We start from the raw sequence: 27995 nt of genomic DNA, 5'->3' as shown, positions 1-27995 counted from the left end.
CCCTGGGACTGTGAAAGATACACAGGGCCTGTTCCAGCACGTGAAACAACCAGATAACACAGGGCAAAATAAAGTCAGTGCACGTGCCTTGTTTTCAGAGCATTGTTTAATATTTCAAAGAACTGTAGTGCAGTTCAGCTTAGATATTTCTTACCAAAATTAAAGCACTTGCATTTCTGAGAAACATTCTAGACAAAGGAATGTTTCTCGGAGTGAAATGCCCTGTCATGTTTTCAAGCATAAGTGTCAATTTCTACTAAGTCTTAGAAGCAGCAGGCTGTCCAGGCTCTCCCATAACTATGGCTTTGTGTGCAGATGAAGGAGGTGATACATTTTGTAACTTTTGAGCAGTTTATTACATAAAGTTCACGTAACTCTATTTGCCTACTTTGTACACAATTGTCTAGTCTCACGCACAGTGGCTTCCAAGTTCTTTCTAGTACTGGCAAGCACCAAGAAATTCTGAAATAGAATATCAAGTGCCTTAATTAAGTTCAAATCAGGACCTTGGTAGATGGATCTTGCACCCAGTTATCAGGAATGTACAAATGTCTTTATTCAAAAAATACAAAATAAATTATCTGTAGGCATGGACAATGACTGTAAACAATTACACGTGTGTTAAATGAAATCCGGTAACTGATGGTTACAGTGATTCTTTTCAACACCAGCCTCACTTCAGTCACTATCCATCCTCTCACACTGATAGCTCAAGTTTTTGAAGTCAGAACTGTCAGTCTTTAACAGCACAGCTCATGATGCATCCCTACCCCAGGAATTAGAACATGCCACCTCCCATTCCTCCACCCATCCCACCCATTCCTCCCATTGCCGGCTCCTTTTCTTCTTTAGGAACTTCAGTCACCACTGCCTCTGCTGTTGATAGGAGAGACGCAACACCTGCAGCATCCATCAGAGCAGTTCTCACAACCTAAAAATAAGCAAGAAACTACTTAAAACCTGCTGACCACCACAAGAGGTGGGAGGAAGCAAAGCTGAGAATTAAGATCTTTAGGTTACCTTAGTTGGGTCTATGATTCCTTTTTCTACCATATTTACAAAGTCCCCAAGCATTGCATCGTAGCCGACTTCTGATGGGCTCTGCAGGATTTTTTCAACTATCAATGATCCTTCAACACCGGCATTCTTTGCAATAGTCATTGCTGGGATTCTCAGTGTTCTCTTGATTATTTCAATGCCTGCAAGAAACAGAACAGTTGGAGCTCTGTGTACAAACACCACTCCCACTGCCAAGGAATGCCCTAGTGCTGGAGATCAATACAAAGAGAAAGTCTTCCAAGCAAGAACATAAGCTATTTTTTGTCAGGAGGAAAGGTTCTCTGCTACTTGACACTTGGTAACAAATGAAATCTCTGCAGGATATTCATGCATGTTTTACTTCTAAAAAAATAGAAGTATTATTACTCTCTATATTTATATGTAACATGACACAAAGTCTTTTTCCATTTGATTTGCCACACAGTCTCTTGAGCATTATTAAATTTTGTCTGTCTGACTTTTAACAGCCAGCTCCCAACACTAGACATTTACCACTCTGTGCTGGGATGCTGCTGCTGCTTTACTGCTACTGGGTCTTACACAGTCCAACCAGCGATGCAGCGAAAAAGCTCCTTCCCACTCAAAAGCAGAGACCACCATACCAAAGAAATGGGATGTTCCTAAGATCAAGTAACTAAAAACTCACTGAAAGCTACCTGATAAAGCCTTAGGACAAGAGAAAGCCTGCTTGTATCACTTCCACACACACCCTCCAGTCATCTGCTTACCAATTCTCTGATCCTCGTTGGCTGGGGTTAAGGCATCTAAGGCTGGGATGCAGCGCAGCAGGGCACAGCCACCACCTGGGACGATGCCTTCCTCCACGGCCGCACGGGTGGCGTTCAGGGCGTCGGTGACCCTGTCCTTCTTCTCGTTCACCTCAACATCGCTCGTTCCACCCACCTGCGAGCAGCAAGCCACACGTCAGGGTCCGCACGAGGAGCCCGGGTGGGACAGCTCTGCTGCCACCAAACTAAGCTGCCAGTGCCTAAGAAGCGCCAGAAACCCAACCCACCCTCTCCCACACTGGCAAGTCTTCTTCTGTACCTCAGCACTCAAGAAGCCCAAGCTTTAGTTCATCATGATTTTACCAAGTTCTTAATACCTTCAATACTGCTACTCCATCAGAGAGCTTGGCCAGTCGCTCATTCAGTTTCTCTTTTTCATATTCACTGGTGGTAACCTCTAGCTGTTCGATTATTTCTTGAATGCGTTTTTCAATCTGAGCCTTTTCACCCTTCCCCTTGAGGAGCATGGTGTCATCTTTTGTCACAATGACCTCTCCAACTTTACCAAAGTCATGAGGCTGAATATCTTCCACATTTAGATTCAAACCCTCTTCTCCAAACACCTGAAAGAAATTATGTGAAAAGCTAGAATTCACAGGTTCCCCACACATCAGGTTTTTTTATCTACAAGTACATGAACACATACAGCAGGCTAATGGTGCAAAATAACCACATTACTGCAATTCCACCCTCTGAGTGAAAAGCATCTTCCTGATATCCAACCTAAACCTGCCCTGACACAGCTTCACAGCATTTCCTTGGATCCTGTCACTGGTCATCTCCAAGTATTTTGAGAAGTTACAGATATTGACATGTCGTTGACTGAAGAACAGTTTGGTAGTTGGTTACTTTGTGCTGCCATCACCTTAAACGTGAAGTTTTATTTCAACAGCTTCCTCTGGGTCCCAATATCATGCTATGACTTTGAAGTGCATATTAAAAAAGGGCAGCATAAAGGGACATTAATCAGTGCATCAACTATATGCAAAATTTAGTAGCAAGAAAATTCATTCAGTCAATTCCAAGAATTTTAAATAATTGTATTTGCCACATCTGAGGCCAGGCAATTAATATTTATAGAGGCAACAATTGCCTTGGAGTTCCTCCTTCCCCTTAAAAACCTAAATCCTGCAAGGAAACCTCATGTGACTTCAGTCAGTTACAAGGACATATGGCTGGCCAGGACTGCATTACACAGCAATTATCATTTTAAAAAACAGGAAGTTTCAAACATCAGTTATGGTTACATTTCTGACAGAACAGAACACAGCCTGCAACCCACCAAATACAAGCCAATGACCTAAAAATGCACAGTATATTTCTCCTTAAAAAGCATTAACGTTCCTTGGAGCAAAAAGCCACTTAAAACATCATTACTTACAGCACCACCAGTAGCAATTGCCATGTCCTTAAGTTGGTTTTTTCTGTTGTCACCAAAACCTGGTGCTTTTACAGCAACAACCTGAAGGCCAACCTTCAGTCTAAAGACAAAAATTCAGAGAATGAGTTTAATTACTATGCCAAATTATTTCAGTGCAGCTCTAGCAGTCAAGCAAACAAAGAGACCATCACAAACTGAGGTGGTTTTTTATAAAAAAGCAGTTAGGACACAACTGAAGTTCTGCCTGAGTTGATATGAAGCATGGTGGTGTTAAAAGCTGCTATTTCTTTGGCACAGGCAAGAGAACAAGCAGCCTTACACCATAGGAAAAAAACGATTTTAAGGCTCACCTGTTCAAGACTAGAGTGCTGAGGGCTTCTCCATCAACATCTTCAGCAATGATGACCAAAGGTTTGCGGTTGGCATTGGCAATTTCAAGAGCTGGAACTATGGACTGTACACTAGAGATTTTCTTTTCACTGATTAAAACATAAGCATCCTGGAATTCACATTTCTGCCCTGCAGAAACAACATGCATTATCTGAACAATTCCATTACAACAACATATCAAGCATTCTTTTAACTTGAGCAGGTGCTTTGGAGCAATGGCTGCACTTTCCAACTGCATTAAAAAAAGACAACTTGTTTTCTGCAAGACTCCACTCTCAATTCTCCATTGTTCTGCTGTGTTGCAAGGCCAGCCTGATGTTCGCAGGAACACTTTGCAGGGAAGAAAAAGGAACCCCCAACACCCCAAGCTTTTACCAAGTTCAAGTTTTCTGATTGGAAAGGACCCCCTGCTCTATTTGCTGTGGTGCACAGCATAAGGGACTGTAAAGCCTTTAACAGATGCCATCATTTCTCACTGACACAAGCCACTGGAAGGTGTTTGACGTGACCTATTGTAACTCACCTTTAGTTGTGTTAATAAAATATGGAGAGATGTAGCCTCTGTCAAATTTCATACCCTCAATGATTTCCAGTTCATCGTTTAGAGTTTTTCCATCCTGTTCAGATGCAAGAAAGTGTGCATTAAAATCTCCTGTTTGCTACCAAAAGCACAAGTACAGTTTCAGCATATCATGCACAACAGATTGAAAGACTCTGGATCCCTCATCAGTTTCATGTGCTTCTCTCCAAAACAGGAAGAAGGGAAGAGTGGTCAAACTCTGATCTAAAAGAGCTGGGGAGGAATTATGGTGGGAGTTATGGAATGTGAGCTGCAGCAGCAGCATCACATGTGACAAAAGCCAGCCCTAAGAGGAGAAGAGACAGTCCCTTGGCCAGTTCTTACCTTGACAGTGATCACACCCTTTCGTCCAACTTTCTTCATTGCATCAGAGATTATATTGCCAATTTCCTGATCTCCATTTGCTGATATTGTGGCAACCTGAAAGAATAAGACATTTAATCTCATTTTCCAAAGCAAGGTGCTTCCTCATGATAAAAAAAAAAAAAAAAATCACAACAACCATTTCTGACAAGGCAGGGCAGCAGAGTGCAGCACACTCACAGCAGGAGGCAGGAACTCTGTCAGAAGGGCTCGGGCCCTTGGGCAGCTGCAGCACAGAGCCAGATTCCCTGCACCGGGCTCACACCCAGGCCATCTCCAGGCACAGATAACCCAGGACCACCAACACCCCTGAACCTGATCTCCCACAGCACATCTGCCACACCCTCAGTACTCTGCCATCACTTCCATTCACAACAGAGCTTTGTTCCCATCAATTCTTCCTAAGTACACACATTTATCTTTTAAGACCACACTTTGGAAACTTGAAGATGAAAAAATCTGCCAACTTCTGAACTAGCTTCTAGCAGTGCAACTGAAGAATACTTCTGCTTTATAAAGAAAAGTACCCAGTGTCAAGATGCACACAACCTAAATTCATGAAACCTAACCTCACAAAACCTTTTCTGAGAAACAAATGCGTAAATTTGGGTTACATTTTATGGTGTGTTTTTTCTTACCTGTGCAATTTCTTCTGGAGTTGTAACAGGTTTTGAGAGCTTCTTCAGCTCAGCTGTGATGGCATCCACTGCCAGCATCACCCCTGAGATGAACAGGGCACTTGTGAGTGAACAAAGCAAGGTGCAGAGCACAGAAAACACAAACCAAGCACCCACCCACCACAATGAACAGTTTTCCTTTCAAAGAGGAGGCCACAGTGCAAAAATGCATTGTGTGCATGTTAAAAATCAAATAGCTCTTGTTCCATACTGTCATTTGTATATGCAGTGATGGGTTTTTTGAAACTGGTGTGAGATACTGTCATGACTGAAATTTGTAACACATTTGTTTACATGGCTACAGTATTAATTAAATGCAGAAATGGCTTTAACTGGAGTTCACTTACAACAAATTAAGTAAGTTGACAGCATGTAAAATAGTACAATGATTAGACAAATTATTAATTGTTCAGTCTGCAGTATAAAAAAACTCCAACTGTGCTCTATAAACATCATGTAACCCTTTATAGTAACTCTTCAAACAGAAAACAAGTCAAACTTAGGGTATGAAAAACAAAAGACAGCTATTAAATATTAAAAACAACAGAAAAAAAGTTACCCCTCCTAATTTCTACTGGATTGGCTCCTTTGCTGATCTTCTCAAAGCCTTCCTTGGCAATGGCTCGTGCGAGGACTGTTGCAGTAGTGGTACCATCTCCTGCTTCTTCGTTGGTATTGTTGGCAACGTCTTGAACTAACTTAGCTCCGATGTTTTTGTATTTGTCTTTCAAGTCAATTGCCTTTGCTACTGTCACACCATCTTTTGTCACTTTGGGACTTCCCCAGCTTTGTTCAATAATAACTGTTCTTCCCTAGGGGGACAAAAAAAAAAAAAAATTAAAACCAAGCCAACCCAAAGCATGTTACTCTCAAGAGCTCCACTGAAAATTCTGAACAGTCACAGCTGAACACCTTACACAGGGCGCTCAGCTGGGACTTCTCAAACACACACTTTAATACCAAGGTTCTCCGAAACTAGAAAAATGGCTCAAAGGCTTTATGCTTGCACGGACTGACACTCCATTCTTCAGCCATAATGCTTAATACCACAGTCTGCAATTAAGTAAGACTAACCTTGGAAAAAAAACTAGAGAGAGTCCCTCTAAATGCTAATATTTTACCCCCAAATTAAAAAGATAACAACTCAATGAACCAAATTTCCAAAATTCTCATCAGATCACAAGAAACATTGTGATTAGAAAACAAGTAATACAAAGCTCAATTTGTTGCATGTGCTGGAAGGAAAAAAAAACCAGACTTGCAAACCTCAATAGTGATTAGCAAAGATAACTGAGAACACTTCAAATTTGTGTTCATGTGTTACAGTAATTTCTCAAACACTGCAAGTTACCAAGCTTTTCTCATCTTAGCTCAGACTTGGATCCAACTATAAAGCTGGAGTATTACATCTAACAGACACAGCCAACACGGGAAACCGTGAACCATACAGGGACCACACGGCAAATGCACCTGCACAAGGCCACTGCTTGTTCACAGATTAATTCCATAGCCAACAGCTGCCCCAAACAATCGTGTTCCGGTGTGAGCTGGAGGCAGCAGAAACTCAAGGAGCCACCTCTGGTTTACTGCTGCCCTGAAACTCCTCTACCATCCTGACAGCTGGAGCTGCTGGAAGAGGGAAGGGAGAGCAAGTGCCCCACCTCAGCACTGTCCCTCCCAGCCGGCCTGCACAAGTGCCCTGCTCGGTCCTGCTGGGAGCTCTCCCAGCGCAGGCTGGGGATCACGTGCCAGGCCAGCGGGGCAAGGATTCCCGCGCAGTGCCCCTGCGGCTCCCCTGCTCAGAGCCCACACATCTGCCTCAGTGACTGAACAGCTCTGGCTGCCTGCCAGGCACGAGGCCTCGCTGCTCCTGAAGCAAGGAGAGGTTCTGCTTCAGTTACTCGGGCTGAACCTGGAGAACAGCTTATGGAAATTTACTCTGTGCCATGGAACAGTTACGCCAAAAGGGATTCCCGACTACGATCTTATTTGACCTGCACCTCTAAATATAAAAATGATTCAAGAATAAGAGAACTCCTCTCTGGAGGAGCATGCTACCAGTACATTTTTCATGTCTCCTAGTTTGCTTAATTCTGTTCTGTATTTTGATATGGTCCTATTCCTAATGTTTGCTTTGCAGCTTGGAGAAGAGAAGCACAACAAAACCTCCAGAGAAATCACATGAAGGGGCTTGCTCTCAGCAAAAACACCTGCCTGCATTCCTGAAGAAGGGAACAAACAACACCAGTAACTGCACAGGCATTTAGAATGGTCCGGCATATTGAGAAGCTGAACTCCCACACAAACCAGTGCTGTTCAACATGCTGGAGCAGTACCAAAAGATTGTGTGAGACTGCAAACTGGGCTCCTTAAAGTGTACAACAGTGCCAAAAGAGGTTTCCTCACCAGAGTGAGGTTTCTTAAAAATGCCAGAAGCAGACTCAGGCACTGCAGCACAACCCCTCCATTTTTACACGAAGAACAGCATGACAAACAAAAATTCCCTAAGGTTACACGAAGTTGCATCAGCAAGTGCCCTTTAGCCAGTGGATTAGGACTGTGCTTCGGCATTCACAAGATAGCCTGATTCAAAAAAAACAAGAGTTAAATTAACCAACTACACTTAAACTTTGTTCCTTTATGGAAGTAGCCACAGCTTCCTGACACAATTGTTCCTTAACCTTCATCTGCTGCTCACCTTTATGGTATTTTTGTCTTTGAATGAAGCTGGTAGAGCACTAAAAATGTGCAGAGAATACAAGAAATCATGTTACAGAGGCCAAGCGGCCTTCAGAAGAACTATCATGCACATGCTGTTACAGGGAACACATATTCACACAAGCCCCAAGAAAATCAGTGTCTCTTCCTCAAAAAGAGGAATCTCATTTCAAGCCCTACTGCACACTGCATGACTATGCAGAACACCATAGCTGGTTTTCCAAGAGACCCAGATGTCCCTTACACAACAGAACACAGGACAACACAAATGAACGCCTCTACCACAACATTTCACCTAGGCTGGTAATAGTCACCAGCCAATTGAAAACTCAGTATTACACTTGGGATTTTTTTAAAGCTTGTTAATATTTAAAAGGTAAACTAATATAAAATTGTAATTAGTAAAAAAAAAAAAAAAAAAAAATAAAAAAACAAACAAAAACTCATGAAAAACTCCAACCAAGCCACCCACATGCTAATTAACCCACCCCATGACATGGACAGTTACATTATCTACCGCATTGTTACAGGTTATCAACTGAGCTGGTAACACATTATGCACATCTCCTTAACCTTCAAACTGTTTAGATGAATATAATGTACCTTTCACAGGAATCCAAGCAATTTTGTTACTTTGAAAAGCACATGCACTGCTGTCCCACTTTTGGTGACCGTGAGACTACAGCTGTTTGCAGGAGCCTGTCCACTCCCCTACCCCTGTGCTCTGCAGTTCTGCAAACACAACCGTGCAGCTTCACCGAGAGAAACCCAACTGTTCTCTGTTACAGTGTTTGCAGCCGGGTCTGTGCTAACATAAAAGTCAGTTCTGCAAACACAACCGTGCAGCTTCACCGAGAGAAACCCAACAACTGTTCTCTGTTACAGTGTTTTCAGCCGGGTCTGTGCTAACATAAAAGCCTTCCATTACCTTTGGCCCCATGGTGACAGCCCCGCCCGCCAGGCCCGTCGCGCCACCAGCGGCCCGCGGGAAGGTGCGGGCCCCGCTCCCGCCACCCGGGCGCAACGCCTGCATCGCGGCCGCCCCCCGCTCCCGCCGCTCGGGCCCAGCCGCTCCCAGCGCGGCCCCCGCGGGCAAAGGGGCAGGGCCCTTATACCCTCCCCAGGCCAGGGAGAGCGGCGCGGGCCCGGCGCCCCGGCCGCGTTCCCGCTCACCTGCGGCAGCGCGGGAGCAGCACCGCGGCTCTGCGGACTCGCGGGGCACGTCTGGCGCGGCGGCGGCGGGCGGCGCTCGGCACTCACCGCCTCGGCCCCGCCCCCCGCCGCCGCCGGCCCATGTGCGGCTCCGCCGCCCGGCCCCGGAACCAGCATGGCCCCCGCGCCCGCCCACAGCCCGCCTGCAGCGCTGGGCCGCGGGCTGCAACTGCGCATGCGCTAAGGGCTTGTAAGCATGAACCATTCATGTTTCGGGGCCCGCCGATTCCAGAACCTTCTGGAACGCTCATGCTCGCCGCGGGTCAGAGGTGAGCTGACCTCACTTCCGTGCAGGGCCCGGCCTGGGGCACCGCGGGAGCTGTGAGGCGGGTCCGCGGTACCGGCAGGGCGTAGCCGTTCCCGGGATGGGATGGGGCCGCAGCGGTTGAAAAAAAACGGCGGCGCTAAACGTCCCCGGGACCGGGGGAGGGGGGCGGCTCTGCTCCGCCCTGGGGCGGGGTACCGGCCGCGCATGCGCACGCCGTGACCTTCCTCACGTGTGTGCTGGCGGCGGCGCGGTCACTCGGTGCGGGCGGCGCGGGAGCATCATGGTGAGTGCCGGGGCCGCCGCCATCTCCCACCGCTGCTGCGGCCCCGCTCCCGGGCTGCTCCGCCCCGCGTGCCCGGCGCCGCGGGGACAGCCCGCAGGGCCTGGCGGCGCCCCTACTCCTCCCCGCGGCTGGGTCGCTGCCGGGGCCCCCGCCGCCGCGCACGGGTGTGCCCGGTCCCTGCCGTGCCCGCGGGCAGCGCTGGGTCGCGGGGAGATGGGGGGACGGTGGAGGCGGGGGGTGCCGGCGCCGCAAGGTCACGCAGTCCGTGGGGCAGAGGCGACTCCCCCGGCAGGCGCGGGGGCTGCGGCCGGGACGTGGCGGGAGGTTTGCAGGGGCTGCTTTTGGCTGCGCAGAATCTCCAGCTCAGGGTTCCTCCCCGCCGCGGTGACGGGAGCAGCGCCGCGGGGCAGGGCCGCACAGGGCACGGCGGGTCTCTGCGGAGATAGACAGGAAACCTGTGCCACGCTCCGGAGCTCTCCTTTCTAGAAGTCTTGTAATTTTTTTTATAGAGAAGAAGGAGAGTTTGACTGAGTTGCCCTTGTTCTTGCAGTGATACTTGATTCTTAGGATAATAATAACTTGAAGAATTAAAACTTAGTGTAAAATATTAATGGTCGTAAGTCTAGCAGCTTTATTTTTTGTAAACGTAGAACAGCTCTTAAAAAAGAGGGTTAGCGATATTATCTTCACAGGATGAAGACGTCCACAACGGGCAGCCTTTTCCCTTGGTTGTCTGTCATCGCTGTGCTGCTGACAGCAGTCGAACACAGCATTTTCTATGTACTGCCTTTTGTTCGTGCTCTGCCTGTGACTTTGCTGTCCTCCACTGCTCAAGTGTGTGTGGGTACCGAGGAGTGCCAGCAAAGGGCACACGGATGCCAGGCCCTTCTAGCTCTTTCTCTGAGTGTGGGCTCTGTGTACCTGTCTAGTGGAGCACTATCTCCATGTGACTTGGCAGCTTGCCATATCTTTCCTTCTAAATCAAAGCAAGTTCCTTCTTCCTGACCCCCACGTGTTGGGATAAGTGCATTTGCTTGCATTTATCTGGCCTATGGGAATTAGACTGCTGGTTCTAAAATGCAGACAGATAGCAGAAATAGTTGCAAAAAACCCCCAAACCTATACCAAATCTGAGGGAAGAACCCAACAACTTAACAAAAACCCCTCACCTTGACTCTGCTTAAGCAGAAGCAGATACCAAAGCAGCTGAGCTAGAAGGTTGCTTACCTTCTCATTTTCAGGGCCTTGACCTAAACTTTCTTGTAATTTTTTTCTGAATCTGTTTGTAGAATTTGGTATAAGTAATAGCACTGTGGCTCAGGCTGCAGAGTCTCGCCTGTTTTTTTGTGAAAGGGTGATGCTTGAAAGCACCTAAGAAAGACTGACAGTGGGGCACCTGGCTAGACTTGTGCTTCTTTAATGTAAACCTATTCACAAGTATAGATGCAGTTCATATAATTAATGTGTTCACCAAGCTGTAGCAACTAAGGGCTTGGTGTTAAAAGCCTAGAGGCCTTTCCAGACAGAGGAGTCTGCTCTGTTGTGGGTGATTTATTCCCCAGCTGGAGTACATCTTCCTACAGCTGAATTGTCAGGATTGCCCAGCATCTGCCTGTGCCTTCAGGAGTTTCTGATGCAATCAGAACTGTTATTTGCTGCTATTAACTAAGTGCTTTGCAGTTGTCTTACACTATTCATCATCTCTCTCAAAAGAGAAATCATTATGCGTTGGTTTTTAAACTCTTTTTAATTGCAGTTTTTGTTGTAATGGCTCTCTTGTTACAATGTACAATTACTTCCACAGGCAGGAAAAGCATTTAGGAAATTTCTTCCCCTCTTTGATCGTGTACTGGTTGAGAGATGTGCAGCGGAGACAGTAACCAAAGGAGGAATCATGATACCAGAAAAATCCCAAGGGAAAGTACTACAAGCAACAGTAGTAGCAGTTGGATCTGGAGGCAGAGGAAAGGTATTTACCCTGAAGCATTCCATGTGGGTAGAACCAGAGTGGTGGTAGCTTGAATGTTGCCCTAAGAGTGGGATGGTTATAGTGCAAAAGTGGTGATAGCTCACAAAAATGGATGACTGTGGTGGCTGAAATTGCAAGTGGGGAGGGATTCAAAAAGCAGGTAGAAATCTCAAGTTGTCCTGAAATGAATTCCAGCATTCCTTTTGTAATTTATAAAATGGAGTGGGGTTTCTTTTGTTCGCTGTTTGCTTTTTTATGGGGTTTGCTTGTTTGGTGGTGGGGGTTTATTTTAAATACGTAGACAGTGTTGTGTGTGATACCCTGTTTCATCACATTTCAGCCAAAACCTTGAGGGATCAGCAGACTTCTTTATTAAAATTATTATATGCCCAAATGTCTGTGACCTGTGAGCAGGGTGGAACCCCAGAATGTGGGATTTCCACAAAATATGAAATACCTATTTATTGTCTGCCTTGTGCTGTGCAAAATACCATTGTCCATAAGGATTAGGCTTATTGGACTAAAGAAGGTCAGCAATCAAAGGAAGTAAGTGTTGAATAACTGCTTGTTAATTTTGCACATTGGATATGTATATGGAGATAAAAGAAGACAGTTCACAAAAAGGCCAGTGCCTGCAGGCTTCCACATCAGAAGGGCTGGTTCCCCACCAGAGCAGTGTTCAGTCAGTGGCAACGCTGGAAAACAGGTTAAATTTCAACCTGGGCACACTGCCTTGGCTTTTCTTTACCATGAGTCCCTATATACATCTCAGGCTGGTTTGTGGCAGGATCTGCTTTTCAACAGTTTATGTTGTGAAAGGGTGGTAATATTTGACTAATGTGTTCATGTTTTATTCATAATACAAAAATTTAATTAAACTTCATCAGGGTCTTCTAAACAAGTGGTTTGGTGGCAACAGTTGATCAAAGTTACAGAAATGGGAAGGTGTTTTTTTAACTGGCACTTGGAGAAATTATCCTTGGTTATAGAATATGGAAATATTTGTCCCTTGATTTACAAGGGGTTTTCATGGTTCTTCAAGTGAAGTCCTATTCAGCGTGTCAAGTGAAGACCTCATGCTTGTCTTTACAGTTAAAACTAAATGCAAAGTTGTGATTTCCTGAATGTTTCTATGCATGAATGGATTGTGGTAGTTTGGAGGAATTCTATTACAGAAAAGTAAGGATTTTTTTCCTTTTTTCAGAATGGTGAGATTCAGCCAGTAAGTGTAAAAGTTGGTGAAAAGGTTTTGCTCCCAGAATATGGTGGTACTAAGATCGTGCTGGAAGATAAGGTAGGTTTCCCAGCTTTGTGAGTGCAAATCAGAATGGTTCCTGAAACACCAGTGAGAAATGCTGCGGTTACTTTGTGGTGTTAGCACCACTCAGGAAAGGGAGCAGCTGGATCCAGCCACCTTCCGACAGCCGTGCTACCGCTACTTCTGCCCCTGCATGAAAGGCGGCAACCACAGGAACCTCTGACCTGACCTTTGCTGGGTGGGCAAAATGGGCTTCCATATGTCAAGCACATATTAGAGGGCGTCCAAAAAGGCTTAGGAATTCCTGGGGGCATCCTTGTTTTTGGCAGGGAAAGCCTGCAGAATTGTTTTCTAACAGTTCTTGCGCTTTCCTACTGCTAGAAGTAGTAACTTGATAGCTCTCCAAGGAGTATCTTAGGAACAAAAGGAACTTCTTCAAGACTAGCTCTACATGTTGATTCTTGGTTAGCTTGCTTTTGATTTTGTACTTAATGACTGCAATAATGCTGACTCAGAACAAGACAGTATTTGCAAAACAAGAAAAATATTTACATGACAGAAGCTAACGTTTCTTTTCTTTACAGGACTACTACTTGTTTAGAGATGGTGACATTCTTGGGAAATATGTGGACTAAACCTGTTGCAGTATCAGTCATCCATTCCACTAAAATGCTGAAATTTTTCTTTCATCATGTAAATAATGTCCTTTATTTTATAATAAACAGGCATTGAGTCTTTGAAATAACTTGCGATCTCACTGTAACGATGGAACACAAATAAAAATATGTACAGTCAGAAATCAGTTGCTCTTGCTTGAGTTCCATTGAACAGTGAAATTTGGATGACCACCAACCAGCCTTAATTATTCCAAACAACATCATTTTATATCCTTATCTCTGTACTGAGATTGTAAAGGTCTTTCCAATAAACTTAAAAAACCGTTCTGCTTTTGTCTCAGTTTCTGCTGTTGCTCAGTGAAACTGAGTCTCAGTTGTGTAATGAGCTCTCTGAAACATTCAATGGTAGTAATGTTATTTTCACCAAGTTTGTATGAAATGAGCTTAAAATGGTTACCAGACAGATGCAGTCTTGCTGAGGACTTTTCTCCAGCTCCCTTGCACACTGGACTCCTGAGATAGCATGGGTTCTTGTAAATTCTGTCTGAAGACCCTGAAACACTGAAAGGTTAAGGCACACAAACAGCCTGTCCCCCAGCAGCTGGAAGGAGCCTGGTATTAGTCATGTCTGTGCTGTAACAGAATCATCCAGTTCCCAGATGGAGCAGTTAAGAATTAATGGTTATTCTTGCGTATCACTCACTAAACTTTGCCAATAGAAAATAAAAAACCTCCCTCAGCAGTTAATCAGGCAGAATGGGGCTGATGCTGATCCTAAATGAAGTTTCTTTACTGATTACCACACTCACACCCAGAGATTTCTTGAGCTTTCCTTTAACTCAGGAGAGACCTGTTTTGACAAATGATATTTCCTTTACCCTCAACACACCATTCTTAAATAGCAAGACATTGACTTAGGTAATGCTGAAGCAATTAAATTTGCATATTCCTGGCCACCTTCTCTTGCCTTGACAAGGATTCAGGGTTGTACGTGCAGGAGCACCCAAATCTGACTGTTCCTGAGGAGGCTTTCAAAGCTGGCTGCACAGAGGAATCCAGTGCAGCCTAAGAACAGATAGTGCCTTAAAGTGCTTTTGGGGTAGTCCTAGTGAAGTCAGTCAGTACATGGCTTATTGCTGCTGAAACTTCATTGGCTGGAATTGAGCTGCACTTTCCCATTCTAGTCATGCTGATCGGAACTCGGCACTGCTAGATACATTATAATGCTTATTCCAGCGGTAACAGTAAAGAACTGTAACAAAATATTTTTCTGATCTCCATTCAGATGCTGCAGTGTGGGACTCAAGCTCTGCCAGTTTGAAACACAGTGTATATTCTGCCAGCGCAAAGTCCCTCCCATCAGCTGCACAGCACAGGGGTCAGCTGGAGCCATGCTTTTCCCTAGATGCCATTGATCACCCAGCCATTCCAGCGGGAGCTGCGTTTGCCAGGCTTGGCTGCAATGTCTTTTGCTCCCCTTTCCCTGGGGTGCTTGCTCTTGGCTGGTTACCTCTGCTTGCTCTGGTGCTAAAGACAAACCAGACACTGCTCTGGGGGTTAAATTTGCACTGAACTATGGACAGACAGGCAAGATGCTAAATGAATAAAAATACACTTTTTAGTATAAAAGACCTACATCTTGAAATCTGCCCTGTTGCAGTTTTACTTCAGTAGTTACAGCACTGCACCTTCAAGCTGAAACTTAAGATAATCACACCCCAAGGACCTTGCAAGACAATTGATTGTGCAATGAAACACAAACTCCCTGGGAAGCATTATCTTCCACTGCAGCCAGCATGCCTTTATCTCCCAGGATAAGGCAGGCAATCTGCTGCAGTCACATAGCAAAGAGGAGAAGGTATTTTAAATACTTACAAACAGCTGAGAGACACTGTACCCCATCTCAAGATGCAGTAGGAATTAACAGAGAAATGTTTAGGCCTAAAATTTCACCATTTCTTTCCCTAATGGCTCTAAAAGACATGAACTGCACAGGATCACGCTGATCCCTCACCACACAACCTGGCTGCCCCCAGCTCCACCTTCAGCCCATGCTTTCAGCCCAGCAGGTTTTCAGCAGCTCGATACAATGCCTATTTATTAAAATATAAAATGCCTATTTATTAAACTTAGCATGGCTGTATCTAGTACTGTTTTCATAAGTGATTAAAAACAGAAGTCACACTTCATGGGAATAAGTAATTTATGGATGTTGGGGAAAATAGTGTTCCTAGGCCTAATTAAATGGAGGACACCCTGGAACATTTGCTGGATTGACAGGAACATTCCATCCTTGCACCACAAGGCTCTTGCTGTAAGCAAGGACAAGGCAACTGCCACACAGCCAAGGTGATCCATCTGCTGTTCTGCCCCCCAGGCCATGACTGTGTGCCAGATCCTGTATCCCTCCGGTTCTTCAGGCAAGGACAGACCATCAGTCACAAACCCTGTTCCTTTGCTGTGTTCTTCTGGTAGGAACTTAGGCTTCTTTCCACTGTCTTCTATGTGGTTTAAAAACTTCAGTTTTGGTGTAAATGCTCCATATTGCCCCACCTGCTTTTTTGAGGGGATACAGTCTTCAGTCTGTCAGAATCACAAGGAAACGAGGTGGACTCCATCTTTAGTGACTTTCTTTTCATAGCACTTCAGAATAGCTTCCATTCTCAGCAGCTGTAGTGTTTTCAGAAACCTTTTCTCACCCTGGTTATGTTATCCTGCCACAGTAAGACAAGGATGGGACATTTATATGCCAGTAGAGAAGAAAGGACAGACAGGGCCCTAACAGCACGTGAATGGTTGATAAAATTTTGGCCACATATTCAAATTTTCATTATTGAAGGCCATAGGATTAGGACCAGCTGAAAGCCCAAAACTGAAACTACTTTGTTCAGATTTTGTTCAAAACCAGCTTGAAATTTAATAAAATAAAAATAATAAGCATCTTCCAGGAATACAGGATTAATTATCAGGGGGCAACACAAGATACCCTAGAGAATTCAAGATCTTAATAAATGAGGCAGATTTCTTTCCTTTTTTTTTCTGCAGACACATGAACCATCTTCAGACTGAACTAACAGAGACATATTTTTCTCTGAGAGGTATTTCTTCACAGTCAGATTTGTTTCCGTGTTAAAAGCAAAAATGGCCATGAAATAAAAGTCAGGGACAAATGGAAATGTCAAGTCCCCAACTTTTCTGTGCTTTAAGGTTAAACCTTGAATATGATGATAGGAAAAAAACCAAAACAAAACCCAACAATAAAAAATAATGCAAACAAACTGCTGAATTTTGAAGGACTCCAGCTAGAACAGTTTGTGTTTTGCAACTGGCTAATAATAATATCAACCTCATGAAAAAAATAATGTTGGAATACAGCTGGTCTAAAGAAATGCTAGGACATTTCTACTCCTCATTCCAACACAGCAATTTCTCACAGCGTTTTAAACCTTTTGATGGTTTCTTGCACAAGCTGGGTTTCGCCACACGACCCGAAGAGCTGACATCCCTGGGGCAGGAATGCTGGCCAGGAGTAAAAAAGTAACTACTGCAAACCGAGCTCCTGAAGCCAGGAATGCCGAGCTCCGCGTTACAGTGTAACGTGAGAGCAGCCGCCTGTGCCGGCAGTAGGAACCGGGTGAGCGGGGGCAGGCGCTGGCCCCCGGCCCATTTCTGCCCCCCGCACACGGCGGGCTCTGGGCTCCTGCCCGGCCTCTGCAGCACGGCAGGGCCGGGCTCACGGCCTTGCCCGAGCCACGCCGGGATTCAAAGTGCGCTTCTCTGCCTGACAGGAAAGCCTAATTGGAGATTTGTCAGCGTTTAACATCTAGAAATGTTTCACAAACTCTCGCGGGGTAGAAGGAAGGGGTTTTAACGTGTTATTTATAGCAAGATAATTGAGTGAAGGGGGAAACTACAAGCAGCACTCACCCTGAAATGCGCTGGGTGTAGGGACAGCACCAGGCAGCAAGCAGCCCTCTCCACCTTCCACAAAACACCCCACAGCTGCAACCATTTATTCCTTGCTTGTGTGAGGGAGGTGGCCCATGGTACCTCGCTGCTTCACCGCTCTTGCACCCAGAGGGAAACAATTCCTTACTCTGTACTCATCTACCACGTATTTGAGAGAAATAGAACAGCTTTCAAATAATGTTCTTCTCACTTATCCTACAGAAATAGTATGAATCACTCCAAAATGTTTACTCGCTTGTAAGGGAGATGTATTTATCAGCCAGCTATGAGGTAACAGTGTCTTTTTTGTTTTCTTCGCAAATAGAGTCACCACCCGACTCAGTAACCCTTGAAACCTGAGCTAACTCCGTTTGCCATTAGCACAGCAGTTTGTGCCCTCTGCACACCAAGCTCACAGGTGTCTCAATCCTGCCTTTGAGACCTAGAGAGGCTTCCTATCTACTTTATTTTGCCCCAAACAACCCTTGCTAGGGTGGGCTTTTACTCTTTATTTTTAAATTAAATCTTTAACATTAAACTCTGAATAATTTTTAAATCCACACACTTGTAGTTTGTATTGCACAGAGCACCAGGGACTGGGTTGTACAGACAAGCGAGGACTGACCTTGCGTGAGTGCACGCACAGCCGGGGCTGGCGGGGGATGCTGATGAAACAGAAAGAAATGCCATGGATTTCCTCAATAACCACTCAGGCCGTCAATCTCCGTGCGAGGCTTCGCCTCACAAGCCGGGTCACTCGCTGCGACACCGGCCCCGCAGCACCGAGCGGCCGCCCCGAACCTCCGCACTCCCGGCTCTGCGTGTGTGTGTGTGTGTGGGGCGGGGGGCGTCAGTGCTCCCTCTCAGGAATACAAAGCTCGGCTCTGACAGAGGAACCTGCAGGGCACCGCGCTCACAGGGAAGCGTTCCTGGCCTCCAGCGCCGCGCGGAGGAGAGCAGCAGCCTCGGCGCTGCCCGGAGCCGGGCGGGAAGGGAAAAGGGCCGGGACCGGGGCGGCCGCACCGCCGCCCTCCCTCACGGCAGCCCCGCGCCCCGCCTTCTCTCGCGGGCCGCGCCGGGCCTACCGGGGCTGGGGCGGCGGCGGCGGCCCCGCTGCGGGGATCGCTTTGTTCGCGGGGCAGCGGGCGAGACCTGGTGGCTGCGGGGGAGCGGACCGGGCACGGCGGCGGCTCCTTCCCCGCGGGCCCGGCGGAAAAGCCGCCGTGGCTTCCAGGCTGCGGGCTGGGAGCGGAGGTGGCGCGGGGCCCCGGCCGGGCCCCGACAGCTGTGACAGCCGGCGGCAGCGCGGGCCGGGCGCTGCGCCCGCGGCGCAGGCTGGTGCAGGCAGGGCGGCTCCCGGCACTGTCAGGCTGGGCTGTTGTTGCTGCTGCGAAAACAGCCGGAGCACGCTCCGGGAGTGGGCTCATGACCCTGCGCCGGGCTCCGCGGGAGCTCGGCTCCGGCACAGCGACCCTACCTGCCTGCCCATCCCGGAGGGAAGTCATCCTTCCCTTACGTAACTGCGCGCAGGGAAGTTCTGGTGTCACATCGCTTCTCTTAATCAAAATTGAATTCGTTTCTGTGGTGTCACGGTCAGCTGGAACAGGCACATTCAAACACGGAAACTGCGTTTTTTAGATTATTTCAGAGAGGCGTTCTGTCAGACTTTTATGTGAGACTTTCCCCTCTGCTTTTGGAAGGAGAACTCATGGTGGGAAAGGAGCCGTGTATGACACGTGTCTTCTGTTCTTTGTCATAGCATAGAGGTAGAATTATTACACAATCCTGTAAATCAGGTCATTCTACGCATGTTTCATCTGAAGGAGACAGAATGTCTCCTTCTGTGTGAGAAGATGTGTGCCTTTGATAAATTTGGGGTATTCTGAAAAACAGCTGGACATAGACCTAGGTTTGGTCAAATAGTATGAAATCCATGCAGATTGAAGTGTTTTGTGTATGGTGGTGATACTTTCTCTCCATAGACATGATTTTTCTTTGTGTGTGGCTGAATTTAATGTTTTATTTTGGATGACACTGGTACAGCTGTTCAGGTTGCAGATACAATGAGGTGATGATATTTCAACAGTGGATAGGCACTTGAGGTATTTTTCCCAGAGCTGACTTGCTCTCTCAGGAACAGATTGCTAAGCTTTGCTGTTGGGACATTTTCCTTGAGTCATTGCACCTCCTGGGATGACTACAGCAAGCTGACATGCAGCATCTCTGCATGATATGAGGGAATAGCACCAAATTTTAGATGTGAAAAATGCCCAGTAAGGAAATGCCTATGGTTGGGATGATCGTAGGTGCAGCACATGTGGACTGCTGCAGAATACAGGTGCAGCTGGATCTGAGGTGAAACTCCTGCAAGGCTTTATTATTGACAAGGCTGATAAGCATCCAGGTAAATTAATTAAGGCATACTGACCCTACCAAGGGTAAGGCGGGGATGTGGTACCAGGTTAGGCCAGCACAGTGTTGCGTGAGCTCAATTCAGAGATGTTTTTCTTGCTGTGTCACCACTGGGAGTTTTAGTTTCATAACCAGTGCATGCTGCTGCTCTCTGCAGACCTGTTCTTCCCCACTGCTGCCTGCTGTCACACCTGCAGTGGGTGCTGTGTGCCGTATTTAATGAACAAATGCAGGCTCTGGGTGTTGCAGCGGGGGTGTTCACCTGCCGAGTCATGCACAGCTTTCCATTCCAAGGTGTGCTGCTGCTGCAGTGCTGGGAGTGTAAATCCCCTCCCTCTTCCTGCCAGGACTGTGTGCTGCTTCTGTTCAGAGGCAGCTTCCTGGAATTGTATCAACTCCATCTATTTTCCTGCATGCTCAGGCTTATTGTAGGCTGTGTGCCTTTCTTCCTTCCCCTGTGGTTTTGTTACATTGCTTTAAACTTTCTTTTTTAAAACAGGATTTCTACAACTGGCCTGATGAGTCCTTTGAAGAAATGGATAGTACATTAGCTGTCCAGCAGGTATTCCTACTTGCATGAAATGTTGTTAATGAGTGCAGTTTCCCAGGTTTTGTGTTCTGGTATATAAAATTGAACAGGGCTTGATATTTATCTGCTTAGGGTGTTGCTGCACAGCAGTGAATTTCCTAAGCACCTATGTATATTAACAAATTAATGGTTCATTTTGTTTGCAGAAGTAACTTAAATTCCCATGTCTGGTTTAAAAAAAATCAGATTTAGGAAAATGGTGGGGGTTTTGCCATCCATATACCTTTTTTGATTGAAGAAAGGCATTTTTCAGACCTGGCATTTTTAATACCAGTTTCCTTACCCAGCCCATCTACTTTTGAGCTTTTGAACTTTTTAGTCTGTCAATTATTTAAGTAAAAATTAAGTCCATCCAAGATGTAATGTTTTAAATATACTTTCTTACTGTAATTACAAGATCTAGTTATATTTCTACTCCCCTACCAGTATATTCAACAAAACATAAGGGCAGACTGTTCCAACATTGATAAGATCCTTGAACCTCCCGAAGGCCAGGATGAAGGTGTATGGAAGTATGAACATTTAAGGTAAAATCCATCTTTTGTCAACGTTCTGTCTTGGTTCTAAGTTTTGTTGATTGATGCTGGTAGTGAATCTGTTTGAATGTGACACATCAAAAGTAACTTAAATGAAATTTGATTTTTCCACTGTTAAACATTGGTATTATTTTCTGAATTCCCTATTACTTTTAAAGATTTATAATGTGCTCTGATCTTAGTGTTTTTTTAAAGAAAATATTTGTACCTCACTTCTTGAATAGGAAGATATAGTCATCAATTTCCATAGCGCTTTCTCATAGTACTGTCAGTTCTTCATCTCCAGTAATGGGTAATGTGATTTCCAGATGCTCCCAGTGCTTTTCCTGAAACTAGCAGGCAAATAGGCAAGAACAGCAGGATTGTCTTGCAGTTATTTTTCTGCTTGTAAGGAAATAAACCTTTTTGTCCACGTCTGTTATTTTTTTTTTTAAGTTGCAGTACAATACTTCCACTAAATGATATGCTAAACTCAGCCTTTGCTGTCAGTGAAGAATTATAATATAATTGTTTAGCTGAGTAAAAAAAAACACATCTGCTGGTGTGAAGATCAGAATATCTAAGCTGTTTTCTAGGAGATACTTGCAGTGAGGAAACAAATAGCTGATTTTGATGCTGCTGTGTTCAATTTCTTTTAGACAATTCTGCCTTGAGCTCAATGGACTAGCTGTCAAGCTTCAGGTAATTATTTCCTTGAGACATTTTGTCAGGGAGGAGACTTTTTTGTTTTGTGTAGATTGTAGAGCTTTCTTCTTAACAGATACACACAGGGCTAAGCAGTGGTTGGAGGTTTTGTAAGATTTTAAGGGCTTATGGCAAATAACCCTTTTGGAGGGTGGACAGGGCAAGGAAGTGATTTGAAAAGATGAGCTCCTTTTTGCTGCTGGTTTTATTCTTAACTGAACAATTGTTTTAACAGAGTGAATGTCACCCTGACACATGCACTCAGATGACTGCAACTGAACAGTGGATTTTTCTTTGTGCAGCTCATAAAACTCCCAAAGAGGTATGGATGTATTTTGGAAAACTGACTCCAGTGATGCAGGAATTGTCTTTCACAGTTCGTAGGTTCATGGGGAGCTGTTAGAGGTGGCTTCTGTAGTCAAACTGAGAGCTTATGTGGGTTATGAATATCCATGGAGCTACTCTTCTTTGCCATTCTGTAGTGTTTTACAGAGAGAAAAGGAACTGCTTTTTTACTCAGTATTAGTGGCTTTGCACATTCCCCTTTTCTCTCCGGTTGGTGTTGACCCTGCCTGAAACTCAGTGGAAGAAAGCTCTTTGTTTAACTGATAGAAGAGTCCTTGCTGGGAATGGGCTCTCATCTTCAAGCGTTGCCCTTGATCCACAGTGTAAACCTGACACTCCAAACCTGAGTGCATGTGCTCGTTCTTAGAGCGGTTACTCCAAAAAGGCGGTGGAGTCATAAAGATGTTTCTAGTCAAGTGGGTTTATCAGCATGGCATTAGCTTATCTTCCTGCATGTCCAGTTAAACTTTGTTCAGATCTTCTGTTAAACCACTTGATACATCTTTTTTTTTTTTTTTTTTTTTTTTTTTTTTTTTTTTTTTTTTTCCCCTTCAAATTTTTTTTTTTTTTTTTTTGCCTTCAGAAAGTCTTTGTTGCTTTTGGTTATGATGATAATGCCATTTGTCATATTTATATTTGTATTTCACCGATAGTGCCATTTGTCATGTTTATATTTGTATTTCACCTTGCAGAATAAGGTACTGGTTCTTTTTAATATTATCCTTTCTGTCCCGTAAGATCTTTTGTCTTGTTTTGTTCTGCTTTTACTTTTCTGAGATGTTTTGACTTAGCCAACTTCCCACTTTCTCCTTTAACCCCTATCCCTAGTCAGCACCTTGGCATGTCTGGCAGTGTTGTCCTCAGCTAGACTGGAGAACTTCAGGTTTCTTTTTATCTCTGAGCATGCAGCATTCATCTCCTGTTTTCCATGGCAGTAGCCACCAAGTCATGGTCAGATAGGGGCTGATGGAACCTTGAACTGCTGAGAGAAATGTACAACTGACAAGTCTTTTTCCTGAAATTGGTGAATGGACAATGAACAGACATTCTTTCAGTCTGGCTCAGTTCATCTTTTCTTCCTTCAGGTGTACTTGATTGCAAAGCCAGGGCTGGCTTGTTACACACTTAGTTACATTCATGATTTTAGTTTTCTTTGCCAAAGTAAAAAGCACTGATAGATTTAGGTGCAGGTTTGGTTTCAGAGCCTGTAAAAGAACAAGTCTGGCAACTTGACTGTGTGGGAAATAAATGAGCTGTGAGGTAACAATCATCTTTCCTTTCAGTGTACTCCTAGCATGTATTTTTATTATACAGCTTTGTTCAAGGAGAGGCATAAAATTCACTACTCACATGCATAATGGCATTGCCATAGTAACTTTTTTTCTTGAAATAATTTATATGGGTTGTGAAGCAGAGGAAAGAAATTACTCGCTTAAGGAGGAAATGTAGCTATATATATATAAATAAATATATATATAGTTATACCTTTAGACAAGCTATGTGAAACTTCTGGGAATGAAAATGACCAATGAAGTTCAAAGCATGAGGAAATATACTAAAATGTTTCTTTTTAAACAAGTTCTGACAATGTCATGCATGTGCTCACTCACTGTCTGTTTCTGTAGTGTCCTGCTATAGACTACACCAGGCACACACTTGATGGAGCTGCATGTCTTCTGAATAGCAATAAATATTTCCCCAGCAGGTAAAAACACTTTCTCTTGGGAGAAGGGAGAGAAGGAGGGTGGAGGCTGGAACTTAAGACAGTGCCAAAGCCCAGGGAGAAGTGTAATGCATGTTTCATGGACTACTATTGGAACTATCAAAAATCCTGCAGCTCTTAGGAGTTGGGAGGCCTGTTGGCACTTCTAAGCCAAGGAAGAATTCTGGCTTATTCAAATAGTTTGCCCTTTACTGGAGCTCAGGGATGCTTTTTAGGTACAAACTGTTTTAGTGATGTCTGTTAGTGGTATGGGGCTTCCATTGGAGTAGTGCCCACCTAGACAAGAGGATGGTCTTTGGACAGATGCTGCACCTCAGATGCCTTCAACAGGACAGCACCAAACCCTCCAGAAGCCAACACCAACCTACTGTGGGACATGGCAATCACAGAAGACAGAGACAGGCTACCGAATGGGCAGGTCACATCAGAGAAAACTCCTTGCAGAAGTCAAAATTGTGCTTCTCTAGGAATTCAGTATAGACAAGGAGGTGCAACTGGAAGTCTCTTTTTTTCTTTGCCCATAAACCCTAGAAACCAGACATCCAGCCTTTAACAGAATAACTGATGATGATTAATTACAGGCAGAACTTCTTTGTAATCAGAGTACAATTTGTAAATGTGGAGCTTGCACCAACAAGTCTAAATTTCATATGCAATTATACAGAATAGTTTTAACGATAAAAATTTATGTCAACATGTTCCTTAGTAGTAATTTCATTAGAGCAGTTGTATAACCTTTCTCCTGCTGCTTACAGGGTTAGCATAAAGGAATCCTCTGTAGCCAAATTAGGATCAGTGTGCCGAAGGATTTACAGAATATTTTCACACGCTTATTTCCATCACCGGCAGATATTTGATGAATATGAAGTAAGTAGTTGGAAATTACATCTTGAAAGCAGGGTATTTTCTGAAGTTACACCTGTGACGGAGTTGTATAAAATATTTTAGTCCTACTAGAAGATCTGTATTCAAATGAAGGATTGATTACAGTAAATTCCAGTTTTACAAGAACTGTAAAGCTGTCATACTTACATGTATGCACAAGAAATCATTTATGTGATCAGTGTACTCAATTATGGTTTCCTTCATTTAGATAAAAGGCCAGAATTTCAGGTTTTTCTACAGACAAGTCAAACTCATCTTGTATTTAAGAATCCTGAATGTATTCAAGCATTGAGTGCAGTTAGTACTGCTTACATAGATGTATCTCCTATTTGTGTATGTTGCACAACAGTTAAAGAATTACAATTGTGTAATTGTAAAGGACCAGAGTAATTGAGGGCAACTTGTGCATGACCAGTAACCTTTTTTTTTTTTTTAATGGGAAAGTAGAAATTAATAGCTAGGAAGGAGATAAGGGGTACAGCTAAATATAAAAGGAAACCTTTGCCAAGTCCCACTGAAGGTTTCTGGAACAGATGATTGTGCCCTGTTGTACTGGAGATAGACAAGAATATATTTAAATATTTAAAAGTAGGGTTCTGAAATTCCTCCTACATGCACTAAGTGCTGTTAAATTGAGCTGTGACTGAAGCCTCAATTTCAGTAGGTTTCTTAGTATTTGTAGGAACTATAAGCAACCAGTAAAGATGAATTTACTATTTAAGCTTGACTAAGACCTGTAAATGAGACAATTACATAGAAGCAGGCTTTTTGTTTAGCATGTTCCTCATCATGATTTAAAATAATCCTTCTGTACATACTGTTTTTTTCCCTTTTTTCACCTCCAGAATGAAACTTTCTTGTGTCACCGGTTCACTAAGTTTGTGATGAAGTATAATCTGATGTCCAAGGATAACCTGATTGTACCAATTTTGGAAGAAGAAGTGCAAAATTCAGTGTCAGGGGAGAGTGAGGCATAATGGCAAGAGCAGTACAGAATCCTGTACTGAATATAAACAAAACATTAATTATGTACTGTATATATCACTTTAGACACTTCAATCACGTATCCTCATAGCTTTGTTTAGTATACTTTTTGTATGCTGTGTGCATTGCCTTTTAATATGGGAAATACTTCTAAGTTATTCATGAGCTGTATATTCATCAATGTGGCACTCATGGTTTTTAAATAAAAGTAGTAGTATCTGTTTATAATGCCTGTTAATAAAAGAATTTACAGTTCTCTAAAAATGCTGCTAAACAATCATTGAATTCCAATCCTGATGATGTGTCTGATTGGGTGGGGAAAAAGTGAGATTATGATTTCACAGCAAGCCATTTTGTAATGCAGTAACTATATTAAGTCTTAGTTCAAAGATTATCACCTTAAATATACAATTCTGCAGGAAGCTTCTTGCAATGTAGCTTATTCCTAATTTACCTTTTTATTTTTTTAAAATGGCTTTGAAGATTTATTTCTGGATATGCATATTGCTGTATGTGTATATCCAGACACTAACAGGACCTATAGTATTAACCAAAAGGACAATTTCACTATGGTATTGAACATATATATTCTTGATATATATCTAACACACTTTCTGGACTTTGTTTTTTTGTCAGCATTGGAAGTTTGTGTGCAGCAGGGGACAGGTGCTCTCCTGTTAAGGCAGACTTTTGCTGTTCTCCAGTCCACAACCTCTCTAAAGAATACCTGTGCATATTTATGGCAACTGCTTACAGATTATACCTCAGCTGTTCATGTTACACTACATAACACACTGGCACAATCTCTGCTTGTATTCCTAGTCAAAACATGCTACGTACCTGAAATATCCAACCCGATTCTTTGCAAGAGTTAACTGTGTTTTCAACATACATTTGTTTCTCTTCATTTAACCATATTGACAGAAAGATTTGGAGTCATGCTTCTGGTTCCCTGTCAGGTGTCTGTTTCAAGTTGTGTTTGCAGATTTGCAATAACTGACAATTTCCATGAGTGCTGCTTAATTGCATTTTGTCTAGAAAGATAGAATTAAATGTTTTAGAGATGCATATAAGAGAAATACTGCTAAGTGTACATGAATGCAGAGTCTAAAAGCAGTAGCAGTGTTCTTGAATGAATTTTGCTTTGCTGTTTAAGAAGTTAGCTTGTTTCTCTGAGGTTGACAGGAGCCCTCTTTATTTCTTTCAGCAGGTCAGAATGGGCTAGCTCAGCTAGTTTCAGTAATTTACACTTTGTTTTCTACGTTACATTTACATGGAAAGAAGGGAGTCCACATATTTTTACTAAGTGTTTTTTCATAATATACTAAACATGCCTTAAATTTTATTTTTCTTTATATGAATCAAGCACACCTCAAGCAACTGTTATCACCTGGATGTAAAGGGAATATAAACAATGAGAAAATTGAGAGACTAAGCTTAAGTACTTCAACAGCTGTGTTCTTCAGAAGCTGCTTGTCTCATGTTTATCATTGTATTTAACTGTCAGCAGGGTAATTGCATGAGATGTTGTCAGAGTGAAGTAGCTTTAGTTACTGTCTATACACTTAGCTGTAACTTGCCTTGTATAGACCAGGTTACCTGATTTTGATAGATACCTTGGAGTTTGTACTGCAGGTAGGAGGATGTTTTCTGGAGGTAGTAAAATGTATTTAGCTCGTTGCTGTCTGCTCTAGGACCATCCGTGGTGTGGCTCCTTTGTGCAGTCACTCTGCATGTGTATATTGGCCATGGTGACTGGGACAGGCAAAAACATGGGACTGGTGTTGCTAATTACATTTCCTCTACAAAATTGAAGAAAATGATGTGGTGCTCAGGACTGTATTAAAATTTTACACCTCTTCCTCTTATGCTTTAAGAGTTTAACTTCAAAACAACACTCTGGAAGTTTGAATCCTGTTTATTCTCATTCAGATTTGCACTGTAAAGTTGACTTGCTGTACTAAGCTGATTTTATATAAGGCCTAAGTGAGACACTGCTTGTATTTTCCCTTGCTATTGTTTACATGAGTACTGTGTACACACATGTGCCTGGATGGTACCATAAAACTTCAGTTAGCCTAAGCAAACCATTGATTTGTCTAATAAATATTAACAAGTTTAAGTTAGACTTTACATCATAGGGAAACTGAGACTGTCTTTGAATTATATTGTAAAAAAAAAGGATAAAATTAAACTGTTTCTTTATCCATACCACTATATTTTGACAAGTTAGTCTCTTTTTTACATCTCGTTCAAGAACACAGCAGCTGTTTCCAACAGACCCTTGGGACCCCATCTCTGCTCCAAGGTGTGCTCAAGTCAGGTT

The 27995-nt window shown here is 43.8% G+C and overlaps 2 protein-coding genes and 1 long non-coding RNA gene across 4 annotated transcripts; 1 reads left to right on the top strand and 2 right to left on the bottom strand.

Moving 5' to 3' along the window:
- Window positions 1–88: 88 nt before the first annotated feature.
- HSPD1 (heat shock protein family D (Hsp60) member 1) lies at window positions 89–9642 on the bottom strand. Its single transcript, XM_041472721.1, has 12 exons — window positions 9448–9642; window positions 8885–9331; window positions 5798–6050; window positions 5200–5282; window positions 4523–4618; window positions 4142–4235; window positions 3579–3747; window positions 3229–3328; window positions 2165–2410; window positions 1788–1962; window positions 1021–1199; window positions 89–931 (listed from the first exon to the last, which is right to left on the bottom strand). Exons 1-12 carry the CDS (start codon window positions 9640–9642, stop codon window positions 779–781), a joined length of 2190 nt encoding a protein of 729 aa, XP_041328655.1. The 3' UTR covers window positions 89–778.
- On the top strand, window positions 9460–27883 carry LOC121356418 (10 kDa heat shock protein, mitochondrial). 2 transcript variants are annotated; one of them, XM_041472768.1, is made up of 9 exons: window positions 9460–9719; window positions 11524–11688; window positions 20423–20485; window positions 20939–21039; window positions 21687–21729; window positions 21968–22054; window positions 23703–23782; window positions 24556–24667; window positions 25531–27883. In XM_041472768.1, exons 1-9 carry the CDS (start codon window positions 9717–9719, stop codon window positions 25660–25662), a joined length of 786 nt encoding a protein of 261 aa, XP_041328702.1. In that variant the 5' UTR covers window positions 9460–9716; the 3' UTR covers window positions 25663–27883. The 2 variants fall into 2 exon arrangements, with proteins under 2 accessions (XP_041328702.1, XP_041328700.1); XM_041472766.1 differs by lacking the exons at window positions 20423–20485; window positions 20939–21039; window positions 21687–21729; ... (2 more) ...; window positions 24556–24667; window positions 25531–27883 and adding exons at window positions 12893–12982; window positions 13531–13889 and having other exon boundaries at window positions 9502–9719.
- On the bottom strand, window positions 15254–18565 carry LOC121356419. The gene is made up of 3 exons (XR_005955558.1): window positions 18137–18565; window positions 17491–17670; window positions 15254–16277 (listed from the first exon to the last, which is right to left on the bottom strand). It is a non-coding gene; the product is annotated as an uncharacterized LOC121356419 (long non-coding RNA).
- Window positions 27884–27995: the final 112 nt, after the last annotated feature.

Source organism: Pyrgilauda ruficollis, unplaced genomic scaffold, assembly GCF_017590135.1.
Source record: "Pyrgilauda ruficollis isolate IOZ18807 unplaced genomic scaffold, ASM1759013v1 scaffold3, whole genome shotgun sequence".
In the NCBI taxonomy this organism is placed as follows: Eukaryota; Metazoa; Chordata; class Aves; order Passeriformes; family Passeridae; genus Pyrgilauda; species Pyrgilauda ruficollis.
Note: the sequence above shows the minus strand (reverse complement) of the source record. Positions and strands in the feature narration are given on the sequence as shown.